The sequence below is a fragment of the Scylla paramamosain genome, chromosome 46, assembly GCF_035594125.1.
Source record: "Scylla paramamosain isolate STU-SP2022 chromosome 46, ASM3559412v1, whole genome shotgun sequence".
Classification (NCBI taxonomy): Eukaryota; Metazoa; Arthropoda; class Malacostraca; order Decapoda; family Portunidae; genus Scylla; species Scylla paramamosain.
This window is the reverse complement of record NC_087196.1, coordinates 8,563,358-8,587,416: the sequence shown is the minus strand read 5'-3', so window position 1 is coordinate 8,587,416 and position 24,059 is coordinate 8,563,358. Positions and strand designations below refer to the sequence as shown.

The 24,059-nt window shown below is 44.4% G+C and overlaps 1 protein-coding gene across 6 annotated transcripts in view; it reads right to left on the bottom strand.

The window, feature by feature from the left end:
• Positions 1-24,059, bottom strand: part of LOC135094644 (homeobox protein cut-like) — a 132,018-nt gene that overhangs the window by 8,201 nt on the left and 99,758 nt on the right. For 3 of the 6 annotated variants that reach the window (XM_063994903.1, XM_063994905.1, XM_063994908.1), the window contains 9 exons: positions 22,827-23,016; positions 21,523-21,818; positions 20,536-20,745; positions 12,116-12,405; positions 4,235-4,363; positions 3,505-3,634; positions 2,429-2,536; positions 541-704; positions 61-201 (listed from right to left, as the gene is read on the bottom strand). In XM_063994903.1, coding sequence (XP_063850973.1) covers positions 61-201; positions 541-704; positions 2,429-2,536; positions 3,505-3,634; positions 4,235-4,363; positions 12,116-12,405; positions 20,536-20,745; positions 21,523-21,818; positions 22,827-23,016 — 1,658 coding nt within the window. The remainder of the gene's footprint in view (positions 1-60; positions 202-540; positions 705-2,428; positions 2,537-3,504; positions 3,635-4,234; positions 4,364-12,115; positions 12,406-20,535; positions 20,746-21,522; positions 21,819-22,826; positions 23,017-24,059) is intronic. The other 3 variants (XM_063994906.1, XM_063994904.1, XM_063994907.1) reach the window with 3 other exon arrangements.

The following is a 24,059-nucleotide window of genomic DNA, read 5'->3' as shown; positions in this document are numbered from 1 at the left end:
ACACACCCACCCACCCACACACACACACACACACACACACACACACACACACACACTCACCTTCTGTCCGATGTTGTTGGCCAGCAGAACTTCCTTGATCTTGGTGGTGATGACCTGAGTGTCCAGGTCCTGGGTGAGGGCCGCCATTTCGTACACGGAGGGCGCCACGGGGCCGGGGTGGCGGGGGTTGCTCAGCGGACCCTGGAAAGAAACACCAACGAAAATCACTCTCCGACCTGTCCCTCCTGAAGACCCCAATACACAATACGAACACCAAAGACCTCAGTGAAAGACAAACTCCTCTTTTTTATGTAAGGGCGGCACTGACCAAGGATAACAAAAAGGGCGAAAAAAAGACCTACTGAGAGTGCCAGTCCCTAAAGAGAGGTTGAAGATAATTACCCGAAGTTAGAGGGGTGTCATGGAACCTCCTGCAGAAAGTTCAAGTCACAGGAAGGTGGAAATAGAGAAGCAAGCAGAGTCCAGAGTCCAGAAAAGGAATGATAGAGAGCACTTTTTAACTCTTGCACAGGACCTTACCTTCCGGAGAGGGTCGAGCGGGGGCATCCTGGTATCGAAGGGCATGGGGTGGGAGGACAGGGGGAGGCCGCCCAGGGAGGGAGGAATGCCCACAGGGGGGAGGGGGGACTCGATGCTCTTCGGGAGGTCAGCGGCAAGCTTGAGAGGATGGGGCTTCCCGCTGCCTGTGGGGGGAACAGTGAGGTGATGTTAGCTCAAGGTTAGGTTAGGTTACGTTACGTTAGGTTAGGTTAGGTTAGGTTTAGGTTCTTTTTTTTTTTTTTATTCCACTGCTGGTTTTATTGAGTAGATTGCGAGTTAAGGAAGCTGAGGGAATGTGTGTGTGTGTGTGTGTGTGTGTGTGTGTGTGTGTGTGTGTGTGTGTGTGTGTGTGTGTGTGTGTGTGTGTGTGTGTGTGTGTGTGTTAATATTCATCATTCATCCTGTTCTTGATTAGAAATGGCTTGTTCTCGGTTCATACGTCTGTTAACTAGTCTCTCTCTCTCTCTCTCTCTCTCTCTCTCTCTCTCTCTCTCTCTCTCTCTCTCTCTCTCTCACCCTCTCCTCCCTCCTCCCCACACACACACGCAGCCTCTCCATTCGTACAAATCATTCCAATTTCACAACTCATTCCTCTCCACCAGAATCCTTCCCTTCGCATCCACACCACATCCATCACTCCACCACCACCACCACCACCACCACCACCACTACACGTAACATTCAAGAATACAATGTTTTTCTTCGATTTTTTCCTTTCTTTTTGACCAAAGAATATACATTTCAATTGTAATATCCATCTGCTATTACTCTCCTGGCTTCTTCTTCTTCCTCCTCCTCCTCCTCCTCCTCTTCTTCTTCCTTCTCCTTCTCAGTGAATCATCAAAAACTACAGTCATCTTGAAAATATCGTAAAACTAACACTCATCTCTCACTCAGTCACTCAGTCACTCAGCTAAGCAATCCTGTTCACGTGTGTGTGTTCAAGTACAACCGCAGTCAATACTTCAGCAACTTTCATACTTGCTACCAGTGTGTTTTCTGTTTTCCCTCAGTCTTAAGTACTCTGACTTGCTGAGCTAAGACTCTATCAGGTTTTGTGGGGAAATTGGGGAGCTGTTAGGTCGGAGGGTTTAAAACTGAGAGAAAATACAAAACACAAGGGTATGTACAATCGTGGCCAGAAGTCTTGTAACCTGACGCTCTCACTTCCATTCTATTTAGCGTTTTCTTTCAGTCTCACGTCCTCTGATCTTGGACCCTTTCGCTTCTCAGGGTTTGTAAGGTGACAGGCAACATAGCGGAAGACTTACGGTGGAGATGGTACGGTTAAATGAGTGAAAAAGAATACGGCACGTGAACAAACTTTTGGCTGTGACTGTACATGTTACTATATTTCTGACCACGACTGTACATCTTACTTATTTTTACAGGCGAACACTTAAATGGTAAGTGAAGAACGATTTTCTGATTCACACAAACAAACTTCTAACACTTCTAATATTTATAATCTTTCCCTTACCACAAAACCATATCGAGGAATACTTTTTTACACAAGATAACATTCTCTTTACGGTGCCAGCATTCACAACACAATTTTTTTTTCTATACAAGACTGGCCTAAATACTGCTGCTATAAACACATGACCAGATCGAGAGCTTAGAAAATACATAGATTAACAGAATTCAACACTAACGCAAAGTCCGGAATGGGATCAAACACCACAAGGTACATATAGGAATGGGCCTCTAGTCACTGCCTCAAGCCCAGTGGTATGCAGGCACCAACATGACGCACATGAGTCACTGCGAGGCGAACAGAGGGAGAGGGAGGCGAACCAGGGAGAGGAGGAAGAAATGGGAGTTGGGGTGGAGGAGCGGGAAGCAGAAGGCGGGAGAAAGGGCTTACTTGTGTATGGCGGAAGGGTAGGTGAACCAGAAGTGGACAACATGCCGGGGAGCCGCGCCCCTGGGCCCCCCAACCCCCCGGGCAGTGGGCAACCACCGACTAAATACACTAAAAAAACGAGAAGCACAGGGAATTTGGTTAACATCATGGCGGTGAGAATGTGTGTAATGTTAGCAATATTGACACATAAGACATCTTTTTATGGGTTCAGTGCAACATTTAGGATCACAGGGTTAGTATGACAGTGTTACGTTAAGGTGATCCATGAGGCAACTTTTTTTTTTTTCTCTTTTTTAGTTAAAGGGCCGAAGGTGAGCTGACGTCACCTATACTGAGTTATAGCAGGTTGATTAGTCATTAAGAACCTTTCGTCCACTGCTGGCCCAAAATGTGTTAGAGATAGATAGAGAAGTAAGTGTGTGTGTGTGTGTGTGTGTGTGTGTGTGTGTGTGTGTGTGAAGTGAAAGACTAGTACACTGTTCTTATTTGTGGTCAGGCGCACGCATACACACACACACACACACACACACACACACACACACACACACACACACACACACACATACACACACACACACACACACACACACACACACACACACACACACACACACACACACACACACATCCACCCACCGACCAATACCATCACCCAACCCATGACACACACACACACACACACACACACACACACACACACACACACACACACTAGATATATCATCCTACAGTCCATCACATTTACCTGTCAACATTTCCACAGGTAACACATCTCACGAACCGATTAACAGGTGTTCCTCACTTGTACACAGAAAAGAAGAGAAAAAATCAAGGAAAAATTCAAGACAAAAAAAAAAAAAAAAAAAAAAACATTTCTTCCTACTCACACAACCATCCCCATTCACACACACACACACACACACACAAACAACCCACCCAACCACGAACTAATCAAATCACAGAGCCAAGTCGCGATTCAGTTCTCAGACAGTAAAGAAGGAAAACAGTGTAAGTAAGCAAATCACTGAGCCTCTTTCTTGCTACTTGACTAATACAATAATCACTCCTTTACTTACGAGGTGGGGCTGTGTATCCTCCGGTCCTCATCAGCTTCTCTGGCGCAATCTTGTACTGGGACGCCACGAGTTTGTGCACCGCGTTATCGTCCTCGAGGAAAATCTTCATGCGAATAAAAGGCTCGCGACCCTGAGGACAGGTGAGAAGGCACAGGTGAGAACAGGTGTACAGATGCTAAGACTCGTGGTTAAAAGAAAGGTGTATACTGGCAGGAGAGGTGCAAACAGGACAGGTGAGAACAGGTGTACTGATACTGACACGTGATTAAAGGAAAGGTGTATACTGAAAGGACAGGTGTAAATAGGACAAGTGAGAAGGAGACAGGTGAGAACAGGTGTACAGATGCTAAGACACGTGCTTAAAGGAAAGTGAATACTGACAGGCAGGTGTAAACAGGTAAGATGTGTAGTTATAGTAGAATCACAATAAGTAATCACATGTAAACGTATAGATTGATATATAGACAGTGATAGATAGATAAATAGATAGATAAATAAATAAATACGTAAAAAAAAAACCGAAGCAAAGTAAGACACAACATAACACAAAAACACAAAAACAACAACAACAACAACAAACAACAATATACAACATAAAACACAGCAAAAAAAAAAAAAAACACAAACCCGACACAAAACACCAGGACACCCAACCAAACAAAAACACCACAAGAATGAACCACAAGAAGGAGGAACCAAGAGAAAAGAGAAACACACTCAGCTACATTACCTTCTGTGTGAGCATGTGCCAGGGCTTGGGGCGAGCGAGGAGGTCAGACACGGATCCCTGTGACAAACCCAGCACACTCTCCCCGAACAGCCGCTGCGAGATGCTGTATTGACTTAGCTGTTCCTTCACCTGTGCGGAAGAGGGAGATAAAGGGTTAGGAAGGTGTTGGAACAGGTAAATTGATTGGTAAAAAGATGCGATATGAAAATAGAGATGTAGGTGAATATATAGGTAGGTGGATAGATAAATAGATAGGTAGATATGTAGATAAATAGATAGATAGATAGACAGGCTTATGTAGTATGACATTAAGATAAATTGATATGTTAATAGATAAATATATGAAGAGAAATGGAAGGATAAATAAATAGATAAATAGGGAGAGAGAGAGAGAGAGAGAGAGAGAGAGAGAGAGAGAGAGAGAGAGAGAGAGAGAGAGAGAGAGAGAGAGAGAGAGAGAGAGAGAGAGAGACAGACAGACAGATAGAGAAGTATAAAATGTAAACAAAATCAAAATAACACACACACACACACACACACACACACACACACACACACACACACACACACACACACACACACGCGATCCACAAAGCTTACAAACAAAACAGACAGAAAAGACAGAAAGAAGACAGACAGACAGACAGACAGATGCAGACAGATAAAAAGGGAAGAGGGAGAGAGAAGAGGAAGTGTCATGAATGAAACACATGCAGAGAGAGAGAGAGAGAGAGAGAGAGAGAGAGAGAGAGAGAGAGAGAGAGAGAGAGAGAGAGAGAGAGAGAGAGAGAGAGAGAGAGAGAGAGAGAGAGAGAGGAAAAGGAACATGATGACATAATGACACTGACAAACCCTAGCAAGTGTTCTGAGTCTCTCTCTCTCTCTCTCTCTCTCTCTCTCTCTCTCTCTCTCTCTCTCTCTCTCTCTCTCTCTGCAGCTGCCTCTCACCCACTCACTCTCTCTCAAGACCCTCATGTACGTATCTGACTTGCATACCTACACTCTGTTCTCACCCACGCACACAACTCACACCCTCTCTCTCTCTCTCTCTCTCTCTCTCTCTCTCTCTCTCTCTCTCTCTCTCTCTCTCTCTCTCTCTCTCTCTCTCTCTCTCTCTCTCTCTCTCTCTGGTGTTATTCATTGTTAGTCATCGCAGTTACCCTTCATTCATCACCGTGAGTCGTTTTCTGTTGATGTTGATGAATGAGATGGTGAAGAACTGTTAATGTGAGGGAACTTTCTCGCTGGAATAAAACTCTCTTTCTCTCTCTCTCTCTCTCTCTCTCTCTCTCTCTCTCTCTCTCTCTCTCTCTCTCTCTCTCTCTCTTTCTCTCTGTTCTAATTACCCTTGTGTGTTTTATTGTTTTGGTTTTGAAATTTTTGTCTAAGTGAGGTGTTTGATTCTCTCTCTCTCTCTCTCTCTCTCTCTCTCTCTCTCTCTCTCTCTCTCTCTCTCTCTCTCTCTCTCTCTCTGAAAGTAACGTACACAGTATACATCGTAAAGTAAATAAAGTAAGAATCATTTTACTAATTCTGAGTTATGTATGGCTGAAGAAAGACCCCCCCTCTCTCTCTCTCTCTCTCTCTCTCTCTCTCTCTCTCTCTTAGGTAACAACTGCGGCAGGAGGAGGGCAGGCAGGTGTTCTTCAAATCATACAACAAACAATCAAACGACAGTGAGGTTTGCCGACGCGTTTCATAAGTCAATACACTGTAGACTGATATGCTTCCTTCTGCTCCTCCATCAGCCGCGCTTCGTTTTGTCTCTCGGAAAACAAAAACACTCGTAGCAAAGAGTCAACACGCAGACGGAGGTGGTGTGTGGTCAGAAGCCTTCAACGTCAACATTCGCAGCTCGTTTTCTATGCGTCTGTTTCACCAAGGGGGCACCACGGCAGTTTGGTTAGTTACGTCTGTCCATCCTTCCTTTTCTTCGTCTTGTCTCGTCTCTCTCTCTCTCTCTCTCTCTCTCTCTCTCTCTCTCTCTCTCTCTCTCTCTCTCTCTCTCTCTCACACACACACACATGAGGCTTATTCTGAAGAGCTGTATTAGTAAAGGTGGTTATAGTAGTAGTAGTAGTAGTAGTAAAAGAAGAACAAGAACAACAAGGCGATAATAACGAGAAGGAAAGGAAGGGAAGAAAAGGAAAAGAAGGAAAACGAAGGAAGGAGAAGGGAGGACGAGGAGAGGGAGAGGAAGCAAGGAAAAAGGGAAGGGAAGGGAAAGCAGGACAGAAGGGAGAACTAAGGAAGGGAAAAGAGAAAAGGGAAGAGGAGGGAAGGGAAGGGAAGGCAGGACAGAAGGGAGAACTAAGGAAGGGAAAAGAGAAAAGGGAAGAGGAGGGAAGGGAAGGGAAAGGAAGGGTGTTTGAGGGACCAGAAAGACTAATAAATGTTGATAGCACATAGCAGGACCATTTCTCAGTCATAATATGCATCATAGAATGTTCATAAAGCCACAATAAAAACTCCCTCTCTCTCTCTCTCTCTCTCTCTCTCTCTCTCTCTCTCTCTCTCTCTCTCTCTCTCTGACACCACTTCCTTTTTTTCTTTCTTCCTTCTTACCACTACTTTCCTCCCTTTTTTTCACTTCCTCTCTCTCTCTCTCTCTCTCTCTCTCTCTCTCTCTCTCTCTCTCTCTCTCTCTCTCTCTCTCTCTCTCAAGACAAACAGACGTACATACCTTCATAAAATGCACGTCTCCAATAAAGGCTCTTATGACTTAATTACACAAGAGTCATAATTCCTTTAGACGTCACTGGCACACACACACACACACACACACACACACACACACACACACACACACACACACACACACACACACACACAGGGAGCGTCGTCTTAACAGCTGTCACCATTCCAAGCACCAGGGGAGAGGGAGAGAGAGAGAGAGAGAGAGAGAGAGAGAGAGAGAGAGAGAGAGAGAGAGAGAGAGAGAGAGAGAGAGAGAGAGAGAGAGAGAGAGAGAGAGAGAGAGAGAGAGAGAGAGACGACTATGGACTTTAAGACGATGGTAAATGAAGGCGTGTTTTGCTTGTGGTAAGTGGATGAGAGGTGGAAGAGTGGAAATGTGGTTCTTTTACTTTACTGGTGTGAATTAACCCTCCCTGATAGGATGGATGAAAGCTGTAGAGTCATAGGTGATTAGGAGAGTGATTAGGTGGTTAGTAGTTAGAGGATGAGGAGGAAGAGGAGGAGGAGGAGGAGGAGATTGGAGTATCGCAGATCACCATTCGTAATAACAAGTCACGTCACTCATGCACTTCCGCCCTCGTCAGCGCTATGTACACACACACACACACACACACACACACAAGGGCGGCGCGTCACAAAGGGTACACATATGAAAGAGAGCCACGTTGCCAAAAGGTGTCAAGAACGAAACTCCCGAGGGCGTCCTGGTAAGAAGCTCTCAACCCTTTTTGTACCTGCATACCTGTGGCTCTTCTTCCTCCACCCGTACCCTCCCTTACCTGGCCACGTGTTAGGGGTCCAGGTAAACAAGTGATTAGACCGAGTAGGTGAGGAGGGAACTAGCTACAGGTGCGCTTCTTAAAGACAGGTAGATGCAAGAGAGAGAGGAATGGAAAGTAATATTAGTAAAATAATGATAATAATAACACCAATAGGGAAATCTTTACCTTGAGGATAATTACAGGTAAACAAGACCACGAAGGACTGACACGGCCGAGTGATTCTTGAAACTCCGCGTGTGTGACGGTGTTTGGCGTGACGGTGTGGCGGGAAGAGGTGTTTGGATGGGTGCGTACCGTGTGTGTGTGTGTGTGTGTGTGTGTGTGTGTGTGTGTGTGTGGGAGAGGTGGAGGAGGAAGGAAGGGAGAGAGGAGTGGGCAGGTGTTACGGCAGATGATAAGAGGGAAGAAATGAGAACGAGGAGGAGGAGGAGGAGGAGGAGGAGGAGGAGGAGGAGGAGGACTAAGACAACGACACACAACACCAGTCACTACCACAATCACCACCAGCACAATAGGCAACACCACCCAGTCTTCCCCTTCACACCACCACCTGTGCCAAGCCCCGCCAACCAGTGACTGATCCCCACATCTGCTGCTCGGCGTTACAAGTACATCTCCTTTTTGTTGTCTCTCGGTATAATATATATGCAGGGCGGTGAGTCACACACATCGGCGCTCGGAAGAAAACCTCCATTTTTGCCAATTAACCCACGTAAATTTAACTCTAATGGATATGCAGCGACATTTTATTCATCTCCTGACGATGGCAGGATGGGATATATGTGCCTCTGTGCCCTCACGTGATGCGCAGTTCATTTGTTTCTCTTCTGTTGGTAAGGGGGAGGACCTCACTTCCCTTTCACTGTCTCTGTCCACGTCTAGACTTCATAACTTAAGGATTATGTTTTAGTTTAACCTTCGTCTCGTCTTCTTTTCTTGACTGGGTGCTGTAAACTTCGCTGTGTCTCTATTCACTCCTCTCTTCTTACGCAGATTGTCGTGTGGGGAAATCTCGGTTCGCGGTTTTACATTCTCATTAATTTGCGTAGAGTTAAGGGGCCGCTTTGCATCTCTTGTTTTGCTAGAAGTAATTTTTTTTATTTCACTGCGGTTCTGAACGGTTCACTGGGCTTCGAATGCGGTTCGGTGCGGTTATAAAAGGTTCATTGAGTTTCGAGGTTGTTCATTGGGGTTCTAAGCGGTTCATTGGGTTTTATTGAAAGTTCGTTTGTTTTATTGACGGTTCATTGCAGTTCTATAATGTTCACTGTGGTTCTAGACAGATCAATGGGATTTAAATACGGTTCACTCAAGGAGCATACACAAGGTTCACTGAGTATAGACGAGGTTCACTGGTGTTACGGACGGTTCGCTTGGGTTATAAATGGTTCAGGGCGGTTACTTGTAGTTCACAGTCAAAATAAGTGGTTCGCAGATGTTGGCGGATCGTTCGCAAGGATTTTAAACGGTTCGCTTATGAGATAAACAAAATTAATATAATATTCTTAGTTTATCTTATAATATGATGCATTTAGATCGCTCAGGTGAAGTCTACAATGAGGTTCTACACGATTCGGTCCTTGGTTCTATCCCCTTGTCAGTTTGTGGGTTACTTTCGGGTTCTACGCCAAAATGTATCAGTTCTCAATCTGTTCGCCAAGTTTTAACGAAGGAGAAATTAAAATAGAGATGTTTATAAATGAGACAGTTTTCGTAACGCTATTTAAATTAACGACTCTCTCTCTCTCTCTCTCTCTCTCTCTCTCTCTCTCTCTCTCTCTCTCTCACACTTGATCTCCTTCACTAATTCTATCGGTGCCAACTTTCAAGCTAGTCTTTCTCTCTCACTCTCTTCCTCTTTTTTTTATCCCTCTTTTTCTCGTCCTCGTCTCATCCCTCCTCCTATTCGTCTCTCTTTTATCTCCTCTTCCCTACTCCTCCTTCTCTTCTTGATAAGACCACACAAGAGATAGAGAGGGGCGGCGTGGCAAAGGTTCTCTCTCTCTCTCTCTCTCTCTCTCTCTCTCTCTCTCTCTCTCTCTCTCTCTCTCTCTCTCTCTCTCTCTCTCTCTCTCTCTCGTTTTCTTCGTTTAAAAATAGTCAAATGAACGCGCGCCCCTAACCTAATACAAACGCTGGTGGTCGTGTCGTTATGTAGAGGAAAATATGGTGCTTTTTTTTTTATTATTTTGTGTCTTTTTGTGTCTTATTTTCATTTTGGTGGCGATAAGAATAGTGTGTGATTGTGTGTGTGTGTGTGTGTGTGTGTGTGTGTGTGTGTGTGTGTGTGTGTGTGTGTGTGTGTGTGTGTAGTGCCTTTGTTTTCTTTTTCCTTTTCACGTCTGTTTGTTTGTTTGTTTGTTTATTTGTTTGTTTGTTGTTGTTGTTGCTGAACTGAAATACACCAACAAACTTTCAAAAGACGAGAACGAGACCAAGACCGAGAGAGAGAGAGAGAGAGAGAGAGAGAGAGAGAGAGAGAGAGAGAGAGAGAGAGAGAGAGAGAGAGAGAGAGACATAAATGCGACGGTCAGTAGTACCTCGATTTATTTCCTTCGATTAGCGGTCTCTCTTCTTGGCCTTAGCTCCGTGAAGGCAACGATGGGTCCTAATGACTTCCAATTAACCTGTGTATTCCTGAGCCTAACAAATGAGGACTTTACCTGCTCAATGGTGCGTGGCGGGCGTGGTTTGAGGGCAGGGAAGGGAGGGAAGGGGAGAGAGAATGGGGTAAAGGAAGGGGGATGAAGGGGGGTGAAGGGACACAGGTGGAAGAGAGGGGATTATTAGTTAGGAAGGAGCGGTAACGGGTAATACAGGATACAGGTAAGGTTCTCAGGTGTGTGGAGGTGTGCTGGGTTCCTTCAGAGAGGCAGGTGTGTTTGGTACAGGTGTGATGCTCTGTTTTTTTCTGTTTATTTATTTTTTGTTTTTGTCTTTTTCCGTGTATGGAATGATAGGGAAAGTTTGCAAGAGAATATCCAGAGTACTGTGAACCGTTCTTTCCACAGAGAGAGAGAGAGAGAGAATAGAAGGTTAATCCTCTCTTTTCTAGATTACATAACCAACAACAACAATAAGCATCTCCAATATTCAATAAAAAAAAAAATCATTCTTAACACACACATGAACACAACCAACCTTACTGTTTACAATTTACAATAAAAAAGACACCCATCACTTTTCACCGCCAAGGGAGCCACAGACCAGGGTAGAGAGGACCCGAAGCACTTCCTTAACTATCTAAGCTTCTGTTCCTTCGATATTACGTCCTGGGTTTCCGGTTAAAAGGAGGTATTCTGCCCCCTCATCGGATATGCAAAACCAACGAGTTAGTGAGAAAATTGGCCGCTAGGGGTATTAAGAGCGCTGGATGTGACGTTGAATTTGCGGTTTCGCGTTGTTAAATCCCCACGCTTATATGTGATGAATGGGAGGCATGGGGGGAATGGGGGGAGAAGAATGGGAGGAATGGGAAGAGGAAATGGCAGGTACAAGGAAACGCATGAAAGAAAACGGAGATGACTGTAGTGTAAGTGTATTGACTATAGTGGAAAGCAGAGTAGAGAGAGAGAGAGAGAGAGAGAGAGAGAGAGAGAGAGAGAGAGAGAGAGAGAGAGAGAGAGAGAGAGAGAGAGAGGTAGTGATCTGGTCTGTGAATATCCTAACGTGGGAGTTTCGTTTGTGTGGTTCTTATCAATTTGTTTTGCCCTTGTGGGTTTTTGCTACATTACTGGTGTGTGTGTGTGTGTGTGTGTGTGTGTGTGTGTTTAAGTGAGAGCTATTTCCTGTGCGTGTTGCGTTGCGTGTACGAGAGACGCCAACGTTCGCTTGATTTTTGTAGTGACAATGAGAAACTAACCTAACCTAACCTAACCTAACCTAACCTAACCTAACCTAACCTAACCTAACCTAACCTAACCTAACCTAACCTAACCTAACCTAACCTAACCTAACCTAACCTATCCTAACCTAACCTAACCTAACCTAACCTAAACTAACCTAACCTAACCTAACCTAAACTAACCTAACCTAACCTTAGCTAACCTAACCTAACCTAACCTAACCTAAACTAACCTAACTTAACCTAACCTAACCTTACCTAACCTAACCTAACCTATCCTATCCTAACCTAATCTAACCTAACCTAACCTAACCTAACCAAACCTAACCTAACCTAACCTAACTTTCCTCTATCTCTCATCCCTTCCCACCACAAACACACACACAGACACACACACTCACACCACTTAACATCCTAATCTGATTCTTCTCTCTCTCTCATCCTGTCCTCTCTTACCCCAACACACACACACACACACACACACACAGACACACCCTCCCAAAAACACAGAACACCTACTTCCATAACAACACTCAAACAGCAACACAAAACACTTACCTTTTTGACAATATCCTCTGTGTTGAGATTGCTGTACTGATCAAACTGCTGCTGAGTGATGGGCGGCAGGATCGCCTTGAGGGGCTTCTGAGGGACAGGCGCATTGGTAGGGATAGACGGGCCTGTCATGAGTGAGTTTGTGATGGATGCCATGCGTTGTAGAGGCGAGGCGGACACGCTCAAGTCTTCTCCGCTGCTGCTACTAACTGCGATTGAGGTGATTGGAGTTACAAGGTTGCTTAGTGGTGTAGACGAGCTCAGACTGCTTAGAGATGTGGGCGTACTGATACCTGAGGGCGAAGGGAAGGTGCGTGATGGAGTCTAGTCTTACAAACTTAGGGATTTAGTCACGTACGCTCCCGTGGTGTTCAGGTGCGAATAGGTAAGGTGGAGTAGTCAGTTAATCAAAAAGGTGAGACCGTGAGAGAGAGAAAACTAAATGAGATCAGTGGGTGAATCTCCATGCGTGTTGGAAAGGTTTGGGTGCGTGTGTGCGTGTGTGAGTGGACACAAGGTGGAGGGATGAGTGGAGGGGATAAGTGGAGGGAGTAGAAGTGCCTATATGGTAGAAAGGCAAACCTGAAGTGGTTATAAGTGACTTTTACAGGTGTGTTGGGTTACGGATAGGTGTGGCCAGGTAATGATTAAAGCTGCGTGCCTTACTAGTGTGCCAGGCAGGTTTGGAAAGGTGATAATCAGGTGTGTAGGGTTCAGTACAGGTGTGGGAAGGTGTGGGGACATTCTTGCAGGTTTGGTGGCGAGTTTGGTGATGAGTTTGGTGATTAAAGTTCGTATGGCTCAGTGATGTGTCAGGCAGGTTTGGAAAGGTGCTAAACAGGTGTGTGTGGCTTAGTACAGGTGTGGGAAGGTGTTCTAGCAGGTTCTCAACAGGTGTGTGTGGCTTAGTACAGGTGTGGGCAGGTGTGCAAATATTCTAGCAGGTGTGGTATGGAGGAGGGGAAAGTTGGAGGGATTACAGGAGTTTTCAAGTAATTGGCATGAAATCTGGATATGGTAAACCTACATTAAATTAATACCTTGAGACTCTTATATAAAAAAGAAAAAAAATGCAAAGAAAAAAAAACACCACTTATCTAAGGTTATATAAGTCATAATACAAGAATCTTAACCTTTTAAACTGCACTTAAAACTCTGCCTCATGAAATAATACAATTTTTTAAAGCAGTATACATAAACAACACTTATTTAGTAGTATAAGCACGAGTAACTTATAGACACACACTTATATAAATACATACACACATACAGACGCTTAATCCATACACACACACACACACACACACACACATATATTCCTTCGTCAGTCTTAGTCACCATCACCACCACCACCATCACCACCATCACCACCATCACCATCACCACAAAACAATGAGACACAGCTGAATAAACACCAGCAGAGTCTCCTAATTGTGGATGATTTACCCTTCCCTCCATCCCTTCCTCTTATTCTTCCCTCCCCCTCCCCTTCCTCTCCTCTTCCTCCCTTTCCTCCTCTCCATATGTGTTAAGTATATCTCCTTTACTTCTCTTCGGTTCTCTTTTAATCTTCTCTTCTCTGTTTACTTTATTTTGTTCTTTCTTTATTGTCATCATTCATGTTTATCAGTGTTTGTTCTTCTATGCTTTATTCGCTTTTCCTTTGATCTTATTTGTTAGATTTATGGACGGTTTTTTAAATGTTTTGTTTTGTTTTCATTTGACGTCGGTGTTTTCCTCTCTCTCTCTCTCTTTGTCTCTCTGTCTCTCTCTCTCTCTGCTTCATTTTCTCCCATCCCATTTCCTTATCTATCCTCCCTTCTTCTCTCCCCCATGTCTCTCCCCTCCTCTGTCTCTCTTTTATCTCCTCGCCCTCACGTCTCTTGTTGATGAATATTCCCCAAACAATCAGGCCTCTATCGCAGGACGAATTATCATAAAATGCCAATACACTCAGAGCCCAAGAACAGCGTCATTGTCTTGGGTTTACATTAGTCATCCTTCGAATTAACAGCGTGCTTGCTTTCATTACCCGCCTAACTCATATTTCCGACAGATTAGACCAGTTGTGACAAGTGCAGAATACTAAGCAGGCGTCCCTCTTATGTATATCCGCACGTTCTGTCTTCCTCTGTCCCCCTTTGAGGTTAAAAACGTAAGAGATTTTTAGAAAGAAATGCCCAGAAATAAAAAAAATGGGAAGATATAAAAAACGGAGCCGCCGCAGACTCCTTACTTCTCCCATCTGCTAGTCGCTTTTTTTCTCCGTTTTCTTTTTTTCCTTCTTCGAGCAAAAGATGATGCATTTACTGGCGATGGAGGGAAGGAGGGAGGGAAGGAGGGAAGGGAGGGAAGGGTGAAACTTGGGTGACCGTGACAGAGGGAGAATGAAGAGAGGAAGGGAGAGAGAGAGAGAGAGAGAGAGAGGAGGGCAAAAAGGGGAGGGAAAAGACATTTGCGGAGAGAATTGATGAGAAAACGTGAATGTAGAAATGTTATGAATTTGGGTACGTATGTAAGAGTTATTAATAGTGTGTGTGTGTGTGTGTGTGTGTGTGTGTGTGTGTGTGTGTGTGTGTGTGTGTGTGTGTGTGTGTGTGTGTGTGTGTGTGGGGACGCCTTTCACAGCACAATACCAAAATAAAAACAAAAAGAAACATGTCGTCAGTAGCATTGTTTTGATTCCTCCTTCCGATTTCTAACGTCATGTTGCGTCTCTCTTTTCCTTCCCTCCTTCCTCTTCGTCCTGCCGCACTGAGGAGGAGGAGGAGGAGGAGGAGGAGGAGGAGGAGGAGGAGGAGGAACAAAGTGAGCATGATGAACGATATCAGACACAACACGCAATAAGAGAAGGAACCGCAACAGGGACACAACTCGAGAGTATATGCAATAAAGAGCGGCGGGGTTACCAGGCGTCTTCACCCACCACCACGACCTCCCAGCCCTGCCCCATTACCCTCTACCCTTCCCCTATCGCTCCTTTAATGGGGGATGATGGGGGGACTTGCATTACGTGTAAGAGGATGAGAGAGAGACAAAAAAAAAACCGTTTGATGCTCCTGGGTAGAGTTAAAAAATGCAACCTATCATTTTTAGACGTTCAGTGAGGCATTTTACCCATGTTATGCACGCCCATTGCACACGACTTGGTTAGCAGTGCGGAGTTGAATTGTGTCTGGCGGAGGGAACTATCTGAGGGCCTTGGAGCAGCGGGGGGCCTTGATTCCTTCTTTATCCACTTCATCTCGTGCAGTCCAAACCCCCCGCCCCTCCCTCCTCGTCCCTCCCAGCCCGCCTGAGCCCTAGACCCACCACACACACACACACACACACACACACACACACACACACACACACACACACACACTAAATAAGCTGCGTACTACTTGTGTCTCCAAAACAAATGAGCATAACTATCAAGTGGTTTGCATAAATAATACACGCCCCTCTCTCTCTCTCTCTCTCTCTCTCTCTCTCTCTCTCTCTCTCTCTCTCTCTCTCTCTTTCTCCTTCCCAGACAAAGATCAGAGAGTGTCAGACACCCTAAAAAACACACCCACAGCACGCCCGAACCACCACTACCACCGCCACCACCACCACCCACGCCCACTCCGCACCCGGCACTTATCTCCCCCACCTCCTCCCTCTCCCTCTCCCCGTCACCGCCACCACATAAACTGCTTTCTGTGACATAATCAAGACCAAGATCTCCCCGTCAGTTCTCAAACCTCGTCACAAACACGACCTCGAATGACGATATTTGAGCTAACGCGACCCCGGCACTCGAGGGAAGGGCGGAATGGGTAAAAGAGGCGCCGCTGCCACTCGGGAGGTAAAAAAAAGAAGACAGAAAGATTTGAGGTAGACAAAGAGAAAAAAAGTCCTTAGATGTGATGTGATGTGTGTGTGTGTGTGTGTGTGTGTGTGTGTGTGTGTGTGTGTGTGTGTGTGTGTGTGTGTGTGTGACAATGTATTTACTTTCATCAGCTTATATGATGTTAGTACTTTCTTGTTAATTGCTCGCTCCCTTTACCCTACTACTACTACTACTACTACTACTACTACTACTACTACTACTACTACTACTACTATGACTCCTACCACTAAAAATGATGACTAGCATATCTATTAATAGTTTCTCTCACGTTCCATTAACCCGAGAAACAAATCAACCCAAGAGAGAGACAAAAAAAAAAAAAAAAAAGAGAAAAAGAAAAAGAAAAAAGTAAACACACTTATACATCACAAAAAAAAAAAACTTAATTTCTCACAACAAAACGAAAATCACATTAGAACATTGAATTAAACCGCGTGTGTTGTTATTATGAAGGAAGAGAGAGAGAGAGAGAGAGAGAGAGAGAGAGAGAGAGAGAGAGAGAGAGAGAGAGAGAGAGAGAGAGAAAGAGAGAGAGAGAGAGAAAATCGGTGCCTCTGAGCATCTTCTTGGCAGGACGTGTGTGTGGTCATGATGGGAAGGCGCTGAGGTTGATGACTAAACCTCTCTCATAACTCTCTTCTCTCTCTCTCTCTCTCTCTCTCTCTCTCTCTCTCTCTCTCCTCGTTTTCATCTATTCCATGTTATTCTATTTCCTTCATTCCTATTGCGTATCTCAGTGACCTTTCTTCTCATCATTATTATTCCTTCCCTTCCTCCTCCTTCTCTTTGTTTATTCTTTGTCTCTCCTTCTTCTCCTTCTTCTCTCCTTTCCTTCTGCCTCATTCGTCTTACTGCGTCTCAGTTTGGTTTCTTTTGTTGCTATTATAATTTCTCCCTCTTCCTCTTCTTCTTCTTCCCCCTTCTCGTCTTCTACATATTCTTCTGTTTTCTATTTATATAAGTCGTAATTTCATCCTCCCTCATCCCTCACCCATTTCTCCCCATCATTTCTCCTCCCATGTCTCCCCATCACCCATTACTTCACATTTACTCTCCCCATTCCCATCTTCATCTTCCTTTGTCCTCGTCATCTTTTTTACAACCATCTCTCATTACTTTTTCCCCTTTAACTTTGCAATATCACACCCCATCTCCCCCTTCCCCGCTAGCAGTCACCCTGTTCTCCCCGCATCACTCCCTCACCTCCCCTTCCTCCTTTTCCTCGCACCCCATTACTTTCCCAATCGCTACCGGGCGCTAATCGCCTTTACTAATCGTTCTGACTTCCATTCTAATCGCATCCATTAAGCCCAGTCCATCCTGTGATTAAAAAACATTACGTGTGCATCTTTCCAGCCTCGCAGACCGGCTCGGGAGGTTACTAGATCATCCTGGAATTTGAACACGTGGGTTGACTACCGGCGCATCTCCACAGAAAGCCTTGACGCAGACAAATAGAAGAACGGACATTAATTTTCATAATTTGCTAGCATATCCGATCAGGCACAATGAGGGGAGGGGATGTGGATACGGGAGGGACTGCAACCTTGCGGAGGACTGGACGGGGTGGAACGGGGGAGGGGCGGGAGGGTGCGGGAGCTGAATGGACCACTAAGCATTGATGTATGACGGGAGGGGAGACGGGAAGACCTGCGGGAAGATCGGGACGAGACAGGAAGGCAAGGGGGGAGGGAGGAAGGGTGCACGAGGAGGAGGATGCGGTAAAATTCTTGTATTCCACGCCTTGGCACACTGGCAAAACGTTCTTGTAGATAAAAAGAAAAAAGAAAAAAAAACCTGATGAAGTGAACGTTTTCCTTTTCCGCTCATTTGTAAACTTTGACAAAGCGACTTGCTGTAAATAGTGAATAGAAGAACAAGGTAACAATGCCCTGCTACACTCTCTCGTCAACGGACAGTCCTGTATACGTCAGAGAAAGGAAAGGTTACGATAACATCTTTCTCATTTCACGTGCTTGTAAACTGTGAGAAGGCATCTTGTGTGTCGATAAAGATTCATATTCTACGCTTTCACAAAATGTATATAAAAAAAAGTTTACTATCAAATACATAAAAAAATAAAAAAAAATGTACAAAATAGTTTATACTAGAAAAACAACAAACAAGAAAAAAAAATCCTAATCCAACTCTTTAGCACTCATTAACTAGCAAAGGCATCCTACAACACTAACCCAAAAAGACAAACACAATACACGATAACAGATCAAGAAAAGAGGAAATAGAAAGAAAAAAAAAGAAACACGTGAAAATAAAACAAAATCTATTTCTAAACCTATTCCCAAACAAAAAAAGAGGAAAAAGAAAGAAAAAAAAAGAAACACGTGAAAATAAAACAAAATCTATTTCTAATCCTATTCCCAAACAAAAAAAGAAGAAAAAGAAAGAAAAAAAAGAAACACGTGAAAATAAAACAAAATCTATTTCTAATCCTATTCCCAAACAAAAAAAAGAAGAAAAGAAAGAAAAAAAAAAAGAAACACGTGAAAATAAAACAAAATCTATTTCTAAACCTATTCCCAAACAAAAACAGAAGAAAAAGAAAGAAAAAAAAAGAAACACGTGAAAATAAAACAAAAATCTATTTCTAAACCTATTCCCAAACAAAAAAAGAAGAAAAAGAAAGAAAAAAAAAAGAAACACGTGAAAATAAAACAAAATCTATTTCTAATCCTATTCCCAAACACTCATAAACTAGCAAAGACCCCATAAATACGAACAAAACAACAAACCTAACCCCGCCAGAAACAAAGGGTCCTACACAGTGTTCACCGCTTGAGGTTCAACGTTCCTTCTTGGTGCATTTGGCGGTAACATGATAGCCGATACTTAAGAGCGCGAGAAATCAACGCAACGGGGATTCGTGGAGGGACCAGCCGCCTCCCTTCTTATCATAAGCAAACATGAAGCAGTCCCAAGATATAATCCAGAACGCTCATTCCTCACACAGCCAGCGCGACAAGGAGTGTGGTTCTTTGAATAAATACTTACTCAAGATTCCGCTTCAACACTCGGATTCACGGTGCTGTTTCCCAAATGCGCTCCTTATCCTGGCCTCCTTGCCCTTTTTATCATTAATATTCCGTTCTACTAACCTTTCCTAATATACTGAACGCTTATAATTGCTCCGACACTTATATCCTCACTACCATCCTTCTTCTGATGCATTGCACGTGTTATCCTCGCCTTCTTCATCCCTCATATTCGCTCTAATATTCTTTCCTAATGCACTGTAAGCCTTGTATTAGCTTCAAAGTCTGTATCCTCTCTAATTTTTTCCTCTGATATATTGTTGTTCCTATTCTGGCTCCTTATATCACTGTATTCATTAATATTTTCGTTCCTTCGTTCTATATGTTATGCTAAGTTCTCTCTCTCTCTCTCTCTCTCTCTCTCTCTCTCTCTCTCTCTCTCTCTCTCTCAGTATTGCGAGATGATTTTTTACTTCTCTTGCGCTTTGTTTCTAAATTTTCTAGAGAGAGAGAGAGAGAGAGAGAGAGAGAGAGAGAGAGAGAGAGGAGAGAGAAGAGAGAGAGAGAGAGAGAGAGAGAGAGAGAGAGAGAGAGAGAGAGAGAGAGAGAGAGAGAGAGAGAGAGAGTTCACGTGATAATAGCAAATCGTTGGAGAGGAGGAGGAGGAGGAGGAGGAGGAGGAGGAGGAGGAGGAGGAGGAGGAGGAGGAGGGGGGGAGGAAGCGCAGTGTTGCCAGATAAACATAACACCATATGGTCCACAAAATTACTCCGCAGGTGTTGCTTAGAAAGGTAGAAAAAAAGGATAATAAAAAAGAGAGAAGGAAGAGGGATGGATGATGATAATAATGAATGAAGAAAAAAAAAAAACATCAGCCCTTTTCCATTTGTCAAGTTGAGTTTGAATAATGAGAGAGAGAGAGTTAAGTTGATGAGGGGAAGGGAGGAGAGAAGTGAGAGGAGAGAGAGGATGAGTGTGAAGGGAGAGGATGGGAGTGAAGGAAGGCGGGAATGAAATGTAAGTTAATAGACTGAACGCCATGAAAACGTTGCCGGAACTTTGTGTTGTGGAACGTTTTTCACCAGTGTTGATGGGGCGTGAAATGTATCGTTTTTTTTTTACCTCACTGTTTGATGGCTTGTTTCAGTTTGTTTCGTTCCTCTCTCTCTTAGATCTTTGTTACCCGTGGATGGGTTATTAGTCCTACCATTATCATTATTATTATTATTACTATCATCATTGTTAATGGGTTGAATTCATGGGGTTTTGCTTATCTTAAAACTTAATGATTTCAAAACTAATAAAACTGTCTTTGTCGGTCTCTCTCTCTCTCTCTCTCTCTCTCTCTCTCTCTCTCTCTCTCTCTCTCACACACACACACACACACACACACACACAATTTACAGTCTGTCTGTCTTTGCATGCGTACCTGCCTGTTTGTCTGTCGTCTGTCTGTCCGTTTGTCTGTCAGTCTCTCTCTCTCTCTCTCTCTCTCTCTCTCTCTCTCTCTCTCTCTCTCTCTCTCTCTCTCTCTCTCTCTCTCTGCCGGTACTCACTCGTCTCGGCCTTAGATCGGGTGGGGCAGAATGGTGACGCCGCACTCAGATTTCTGCCGTCATCATCTTCGTCAAGACTCCGCTGTTCTCGTTTCGGCAGGGACAGGTCCTGGGCGCCGTTGTGGAGGCCGCCCGCACCCAGCCCAATGCCCATGCCCACAGCTCCGCCCACGCCCACGCCCAAGCCTCCAGCGCCGCCCAAAGCAAGACCTGTGGGGCGAGCAAGGGTTGTGAGTTAATGGGTTGTGTGTGTTTGGTGGTAGTGGTGGTTGTGGTGGTTGTGGTGGTGGTGGTAGTTGTAGTAGGAGTTATTGTTGTTGTTGTGGTTGTCATAGAAAGAGTAACAGTATCACAAACACCAGATAAAGGACTCATAACTTCAAAACTATTGTCTAAAATTCTTAGTAATAGTAGCAGTAGTAGTAGTTGTGGTAGCAGTAGTAGTAGTAGTAGTAGGAGAGGTTATTGTAGTTTTCAAGGAAGTTTTCATGAATCTACTAATAGTTTAAGAAGGAATCGACATCATCAATGACAAAAACCCTTGTAAACCCAACTAATTATCTCTGTGGCTTTAGAAAACAGCCGTGAGGAGAGAACGAAGCTTGAGGGAAGAAGATCGAGGGGAAGACAGAGTGAGACGGAGGAGTGGAAGTAATAGAAGCTGGGAGACTCGTGCAAGGCGCCAACACTTCACTCTATGGAAGCGGGAAAAGGATAAGGTGATGGTATATGAAGGTACAAGGGACAGAAAGAACTGGAGGAGACTCGTTATTGACAAAAAATCTAACTTGGTATAAGGCTGAGTGATGAAAATGCAAAACTGTGTGTGTTAACTCTTTCTTACCTGGGAATTCATGTTTTCCTAGACTATCAAAATATTTCACCTGTTTTCGTTTCCCTTCATGCATTTCCTATACCAGGTTAGAGTTTTCCCAGTAGTACATGCAGTAACATCTAACTCGAATGAAACCGTGACAGAACACTCACCAGCGGCCCCAAGACCCACACCAGTAGCCGAGCTTTGCAGTTTGCCAAGCTCCTGGTGATATGCGTCGAGGGCCATCTTGACCTCCTCGGGGGACCGGTTGAAGAGCAGCGTCTGGCCCAGGAAGGGGAAAAGGATGCCGGGGTACTGCGGGTCACGGGGCAGCGGCAGGGGGGGTTCCTGTGGTCTGGACATCAGCTTCATCAACTCGTCCTGGTAAATCTTGGCCACTTTCTCTTGTGGCATGTCGTCGTTATCAAACTTGCGGATGCGTCTGGCGTCTCTGGAGAGCGGGCTGCTGGAGGGAGAGGGAAGAGGAAAGCACGTTAGCGGCGCACCAGGTTCCTGCCTCACGTGACCGCGCTCTCACTCAAACTCTCACTCCCTCACTCTCACCCTGCCTGCCTCACTGCCTGCTTCCGATCCAGGCGTGTGAAGCCGAAGCATGATTATCTGTGGACCTTAATTACACATCCTCATCACCATTATTATCGACTTATATCCGGTGGTGGTGGCGGTGGTGGTGAGTCGAGTCCCGCCACGCCGTACCGCACCGCCACACCACCATCACCACCGCCACCACCACCACAACGAGGAAAGGAGCAATGACAGGAGGGAATCACAAGAGAATTAAAAGCGCTGGGAAAAATTTAGATGCATTAAAGCAAATTTTGGATGTTTTTCTTAAATTCAACCTTGTATTCATGTTCAATTACTTCTACGTGTTCCAAAAGGGGGAGATAAGGAAGGAAGGAAGTGAGGGAGGGAGGAAGGGAGGATGGGAATGACCTACGTGAAAGAAACGGGGCGGAAAGAGAAATGGAAAGAGGGAGAGAGAGAGAGAGAGAGAGAGAGAGAGAGAGAGAGAGAGAGAGAGAGAGAGAGAGAGAGAGAGAGAGAGAGAGAGAGAGAGAGAGGAAGGAAAGGAGTTGGTGATTATAGGTACACAGGCAAGCTTCCATCTGAAGAAATACAGGAAATTAGAGGTTACTGGAAAATTCAGGTGATACAGGTGTAGCTAATGAAGAGATACAGTCAGGTGAAATATAGGAATACAATCAGGTGATGCAGAAATACAGTCAGCTCATAAAGGGATACAGTTAAGTGAATATATATAAGTAAAATCAATTAACAATGAAATATAGTGAACTAATACATAGATAATCAAATAACAAAGATACAGGTACGTCATACAGTGAAATAATTAAAAAAAATTCAAACAGATGACACACACACCCTCACACAACACCACACCACACAGGTAAGACACGAACACAGGGACACAGGTAAGAGGGCGGGGACTCACCTGGGGGAGTGTGTGGAGCTGGCGGGGGACTTAGAATCGGTGCTGCGGGAATCCTGATCCTGCTGGCCACCCTGGGCGGGCACCGAGGTGGAGGTCATGGCTCGGGACGCCTCGCTCAGGATGTGTTGGATGCGCTCCTCCGTCACCGTCTCGTCCGGACCGCGAAAAGGGGTGCCACACTCCTTCGCTCCTGCAGGACAAAGAAAGAATACGTTGTGAAATAAAGGAAGGATTGGTGGTGTGAAGTGATTTTGCTGCTAAATGAGATAAATATGAGGTTTTTGTATATATTTATTCTACATGGCGGTAAATATTTTCTTCTTTTCTCGGTTGTAGGTGAGACAGGAAATATCGGTGTTGTGAAGGATAATTTGGTGCCTACATGAAGGAAATAACAGTTATTTCTACACATTTCTACTACCTTTTCTTATTTTTTCCGTTTATGGAAGAGATGAAAAGGGCTGGTGTTGTAAAGATGATTTAATACACAGGGAAGAAATAAATGATAGATTGTAAAAAGAAAAAAAAAAATGTATTTCGTTCTAAAACAAGAGATAATTTTTGTTCTTTGTTATAAGTGAAAAAGAAAGGACTGAGAGGAAAGGAAGAAAAGAAATATTGGTAACGTCATCTGCAATATTTCGCTCCTACATTAAAAAAGAACACGAGTATTCTAAACATTCCCAGATATCAATACATTTCTTACTTTACGAGGAAAAAGGACAGGTATCGTAAAAAAAACAGTTATCTCAATACAGACCACTCGCTGTGAGGAATGAAAAGTAGATTCAATTCGTGGAAGAGAAGCAAGAAAACGTAGGTATCGTAGCAAGACAAGTATCGCAAAAAACACAAGGCTGACACACTTTCGCAGGTAACAGGGCAGGTATTTTTGTATTTAAAGAATTTGAGGCACATTTTCTTTGATACGGACACGCGAACTTCTCAGTTTTCACGTGTAATATAAAGACTAACTACATACTCACACACATACACACACACACACACGTAAAACCCACTCTCTCTCTCCCTCCCTCTCTCCCGCCTACCGCACATATTCCAGGAAAGCTATTACACTAAAATCCAAATGGCTACATGCTCCCATACTAATCTCATGGCTACATAACCACCTCATTCAGTAGTTAGTCATCGGCACGGCCACCCCGACTAACTGCCTTCGTAGAAAAAGCGTGACGTGAAGAAGCGTGAGTGGTGTGTGTGTGTGTGTGTGTG